At 40.6% G+C, this 6116-nt stretch overlaps 1 protein-coding gene across 1 annotated transcript in view; it reads left to right on the top strand.

Annotated features, from left to right (window-relative positions):
• The window catches only part of LOC110466518 (dipeptidyl peptidase 2-like), a 70893-nt gene that overhangs the window by 52092 nt on the left and 12685 nt on the right, over positions 1-6116 (top strand). The window contains exons 3-4 of the mRNA XM_021523059.1: positions 3375-3541; positions 3755-3890. Of these exons, the coding sequence (XP_021378734.1) occupies positions 3375-3541; positions 3755-3890 (303 nt within the window). The remainder of the gene's footprint in view (positions 1-3374; positions 3542-3754; positions 3891-6116) is intronic.

Genomic DNA, 6116 nt, shown 5'->3' with positions numbered 1-6116 from the left:
ATGACCTTCACCCATATTCAAGGTCACAGGGGTCAAATATGTTCAAAATATTTCAACAACTTGTTCTGAATAACCAAAAGGCTCAGGATGTTGATATTTAGTCAGTAGCATATGCTGGGATCAAGGACTACTTTGTTTGTTAAAGTGAATGACTTTGACTTATATTCAAGGTCACAGGGGGCAAATTTGTTTAAAATCTTTAAACAACCTCTTCTGAATAACCATGGGTCCCAGGATGTTTATGCTTTGCAAGTTACATCCTGAGATGAAAGGCTATACAATGTGTTCAACATAATGACTTTGTTGGACTTTCAATCACAGGGGTGAAATGTTTAAAAAAAAAATAACAGGGTCTTTTGAATGAATTTTAATCATAAATACTGATATTTTGTCTGTTATTTTAGATCACTTTTAAGGTTACAAGTGTGAGTTTTATACCAGGTGAGCGATGCAGGCCCATTGGGCCTTTTGTTTTGCCTCAAGCTCAAACTGATACTGTTGCGCTTTATTCACAATTTTGATTGGTGTTGGATTCACATAAACCATTTTCATCAGAAATGCTGATTTGTTGTTCTCCTAGGAAAATTCAAAGCCACTGGATAATTTTTAAGTCATTTTCACAATGGAATTTTCAAGGAATTTGATAACATATTCATGAGTTTTTCTGGTTTGTGCTATCTCGCTGGTTCGGTAGCTAAATGCTTCTTTCGCATGCAAATTGTGGGAAACAGTCCTTGAATTAAAGATTTTGTGAATTTCCATCTCGGGCTTGGTGATGGTGTGTAGGCTGTGACATTGTAACCTGATATAAGACTTTGTCATACTGCAAAGAAAAATGTCGCACGGTGATTGGTTGAATTTCCAAGGTACCTGAAGCTATGTTAGTATCCTTGCCGGGGTACATAAGAGCATGCGCGCCTGTTGTAAGGGAGATAACTCGAAGATTCAAATTGAACACACCGGAGAGCGTTCGTCTGCTAATGTCAACAATCAACAATATGGCGAAACAGTTTGCAAGCCACACAGAGAGTGAAATACAGACAAAACGGGCTAGACTTATACCTACAAACACAAAGAGATGTATTTAATGTTGTTTCAAAACAATATTGTTGACTTATTATAATTTAAAAATTTATTAAATTGTTGGAATTATACAAAAATAGTTTTTTCTGTTTTCCCATACTACCGCCCTACACAGTATCTGTTTTCTGGCAAACACGAGTCCCAACCTATAAATGGCTTTGCAGTATGACAAATTCGTTGTATAACTAATAATATATGACCAGGTCACAGTATATAGGGTTATTTTCTGTAGCCAGCATAGCAGAAACCATCTGAATGATTGGCAAAATTTCTTTTTGTTGAGCATTTATCTATTATTCTGATCGTGTTTCTTATCCCGAGTTGGAAGTAGATTATTCAGGCCAATTACACACAGCTTTCTATGTGAGCAAATCAGGTTTCATTAGTGACACGTTGGGAAGTCCGGAGATTGGTTCTGGCAGACTGTGTGTGTGGTGCCGGTAACACTGCCTGTTAATCATCTGACCCTATTGATTCATAAATATGCTTCACAAAGTCCCACTGCCATGGTACCTCACACAATCTGACTGCCATTGTGCCTTGCGTAGTCCCACTGCCATCATGTCTCTGTGCTTCACACTGTCATAATGCCATCATGCCCCACACAGTCTTGATGCCACTGTGTTGTACACTGTCCTGAAGCCACTGTGCTCCACTGTCCTAATGCCACTCTGCTGTACACTGTCCTGATGCCACTGTGCTGATGCCGCTGTGCTGTACACTGTCCTGAATCCACTGTGCTCTACTGTCCTGATGCCACTATGCTGTACACTGTCCTGATGCCACTGTCCTGATGCCACTATGCTGTACACTGTCCTGAAGCCATTGTGCTCTACTGTACTGTACACTGTCCTGATGCCACTGTGCTGATGCTGCTGTGCTGTACACTGTCCTGAATCCCCTGTGCTCTACTGTCCTGATGCCACTATGCTGTACACTCTCCTGATGCCACTCTGCTCCACTGTGCTGACGCCACTGTCCTGATGCCACTATGCTGTACCCTGTCCTGAAGCCACTGTGCTCTACTGTCCTGCTGCCACTATGTTGTCCCCTGTCCTGAAGCCATTGTGCTCTACTGTCCTGTACACTGTCCTGATGCCCCTGTGCTGTACACTGTCCTTAAGCCACTGTCCTGTACACTGTCCTGAAGCCACTGTGCTCCACTGTGCTGATGCCGCTGTGCTGTACACTGCCCTGAATCCACTGTGCTCTACTGTCCTGATGCCCCTATGTTGTACACTGTCCTGAAGCCATTGTGCTTTACTGACCTGTACACTGTCCTGATGCCACTGTGCTGATGCTGCTGTGCTGTACACTGTCCTGAATCCCCTGTGCTCTACTGTCCTGATGCCACTATGTTGTACACTGTCCTGAAGTCATTGTGCTCTACTGTCCTGTACACTGTCCTGATGCCCCTGTGCTGTACACTGTCCTTAAGCCACTGTCCTGTACACTGTCCTGAAGCCACTGTGCTCTACTGTACTGATGCCACTATGTTGTACACTGTCCTGAAGTCATTGTTCTCTACTGTCCTGTACTCTGTCCTGATGCCACTGTGCTGTACACTGTCCTTAAGCCAGTGTGCTGTACACTGTCCTGATGCCACTATGATGTACACTGTCCGGAAGCCACTGTGCTCTACTGTCCTGATGCCACTATGCTGTACACTGTCCTGAAGCCATTGTGCTCTACTGTCCTGTACACTGGCCTGATGCCACTGTGCTGTACACTGTCCTTAAGCCACTCTGCTGTACACTGTCCTGATGCCACTGTGCTGAACACTGTCCTTAAGCCACTGTGCTGTACACTGTCCTGATGCCACTGTGCTTTACACTGTCCTTAAGCCACTGTGCTGTACACTGTCCTGAAGCCACTGTGCTGTACACTGTCTTGAAGCCACTGTGCTCTACTGTATGTCCTGATGCCACCATGCCCCACAGTCTTGATGCCACTGTACCCAACACTTTCCTGAAGCCACTGTGCCCCACATTGTCCTGATGGCACTATGCCCACACTGTTTTGATGCCAACATGCCCAACACAGTCAAAATGCCACTATGCCCCACAGTCAAAATGCCACCATTCCCAATACAGTCCCAGTGTCACTATGCCCCACATATTTCAAATGCCACTTTGACCTTTCACAGTTCCACTGCCACTCTAGTGTGATGTATAGTGATGTCAGAATCAGCTAATTCCTGCCCGGCTGTATTTATACGCATTCTATGAGTAGTTCCATGGCTTCTATAGTAACCTGATCTAAAGTTGATGTCTTCCTGTTGTTTATTTCAGCGTTTCTATGGAAAGTCCTTCCCTTTCGACCCTGCAGTGGCCTTCACCCAGCCCTACATTGGCCTTCTGACCATAGAACAGGCCCTAGCAGACTTCGCCATGCTCGTCACTCATCTTAAGGTGCAGCTCAACAGCACTGATTGTCCGGTCATTGCCTTTGGTGGCAGGTGAGTCTTAGCTTAGGACAGTGGGGTACCATTAAAAATGTTTCTAACATTCTTAACACTTTTATCATTGGAAATGATATAGGATTGTATAAGGATCATTAAACTAACAAATTATGTACAAAATGAAATACACTGTACATGTATCCTAGGTCACCTCTCACCTGTCACATTGATGCTATTGTAGTTACAGTACATCACTTCACTCTGTTGTAGTTACGGTGGAATGCTGAGTGCCTACATGCGGTTTAAATATCCTAATGTCATTGCGGGTAGTATAGCAGCCAGCGCGCCCATCTTTCTCCTCACACCCGACCTCGACCGCACATTCTTCTTTAAGGAGGTCACTAATGTAAGTTTTGTTGGTACGGAATCCTTGTGTCGGTGACATCATAAACAGGTCAAGTTTGCAGAATTTCAGGCGAAAGTGTGTACATTTACAGTAAGACATGTTTAGTACGAACATGCTTATTGTGATTTCATGGTTGTTGTAAACTGATTCTGATTCCCCAGCTCATCTCCCTCTTTCTTCTATGTAAGATTAAAATTCGGTATACATGTAACACGAAGTACCTTATACATGTAACACAAAGTACCTTTATACATGTAACACGAAGTACCTTCATACATGTTATAGAGTACCTTTATACATGTAACACAAAGTACCTTTATACATGTAACACAAAGTACCTTTATACATGTAACACCAAGTACCTTTATACATGTAACACGAAGTACCTTTATACGTGTAACACGAAGTACCTTTATACATGTAACACAAAGTACCTTTATACATGTAACACAAACTACCTTTATACCTGTAACACAAAGTACCTTTATACATGTAACACAAAGTACCTTTATACATGTTATAGAGTACCTTTATACATGTAACACGAGTACCTTTATACATGTAACACAAACTACCTTTATACATGTAACAGGAGTACCTTTATACATGTAACACGAAGTACCACGAAGTACCTTTATACATGTAACACAAACTACCTTTATACATGTAACAGGAGTACCTTTATACATGTAACACGAAGTACCTTTATACATGTAACACGAAGTACCTTTATAACAAACTGATAAAGTAGGTCCCTTGGGATTCCTTATAACCATGTTTTTACAGGTGAAAGTGTGTGAATATAGGTGAAAGTTTGTAAATATACAGGTGAAAGTGTGTGAAAATAGGTGAAAGTTTGTAAATATACAGGTGAAAGTGTGTGAATATAGGTGAAAGTTTGTAAATATACCGGTGAAAGTGTGTGAATATATCCATGTAGGTGAAATTATGTAGATATACAGGTGAAAGGGTGTAAATAAAGTTTGTAGATATACAGGTGAATGTTTGTAGATATACAGGTGAAAGTGTGTGAATATAGGTGAAAGTTTGTTAATATACAGGTGAAAGTGTGTGAATATAGGTGAAAGTTTGTAGATATACAGGTGAAAGTTTGTAGATAATCAGGTGAAAGTGTGTGAATATAGGTGAAAGTTTGTAGATATACAGGTGAAAGTGTGTAAATAAAGTTTGTAAATATACAGGTGAAAGTTTGTAGATAATCAGGTGAAAGCGTGTGAATATAGGTGAAAAATTGTATATATACAGGTGAAAGTGTGTGAATATATTCATGTAGGTGAAATTAAGTAGATATACAGGTGAAAATACGTAGATTATCAGGTGAAAGTTTGTAGATATACAGGTGAAAGTGTGTGAATATAGGTGAAAGTTTGTAAATATACAGGTGAAAGTGTGTGAATATATACATGTAGGTGAAATTAAGTTGATATAGAGGTGAAAATACGTAGATTATCAGGTGAAAGTTTGAAGATATACAGGTGAAAGTTTGTAGATATACAGGTGAAAGTGTGTGAATATAGGGGCAATTTTATTAATAAACAGGTGAAAGTGTGTGAATATAGGTGAAAGTTTGAAGATATTCAGGTGAAAGTGTGTGAATATATTCATGTGGGTGAAATCATGTAGATATACAGGTGAAAGTGTGAATATGTACATGTAGGTGAAATTATGTAGATATACAGGTGAAAGTGTGTGAATATATACATGTAGGTGAAATTATGTTGATATACAGATGAAAGTGTGTAGATATACAGGTGAAAGTTTGTACATATGCAGGTGAAAGTTTGTAGATATACAGGTGAAAATGTGTAAATTATACAGGTGATGTTTTTAGCTCACCTGGCACGAAGTGCCAAGTGAGCTTATGCCGTGGCGCGGCGTCCGTCGTCCGTCCGTCGTCCGGCGTCAATATTTTACTTTAAACGACTTCTTCTTAATAACCGAAAGGCCTAGGGTGTCAATATTTGGCCAGAAGCAAACTTGGATGAAGGGCTACAAAGTTTGTTCAAATAAATGACCTTCACCTATTTTCAAGGTCACAGGGGTCAAATATGTCAAAAACTTTAAACATCTTCTTCTCAATAACCAAAATGCCCAGGGAGATGATATTTGGCCAGTAGCATGCTTGGGTGAAGGGCTACCAAGTTTGTTCAAATGAATGACCTTCAATTATATTCAAGGTCACAGGGGTCAATTGTATTAAAAAAC

The sequence above is a fragment of the Mizuhopecten yessoensis genome, unplaced genomic scaffold (assembly GCF_002113885.1).
Source record: "Mizuhopecten yessoensis strain PY_sf001 unplaced genomic scaffold, ASM211388v2 scaffold1683, whole genome shotgun sequence".
Lineage (NCBI taxonomy): Eukaryota > Metazoa > Mollusca > Bivalvia > Pectinida > Pectinidae > Mizuhopecten > Mizuhopecten yessoensis.
The sequence above is the reverse complement of the archived record's forward strand: the minus strand, read 5'-3'. Positions and strand labels throughout refer to the sequence as shown.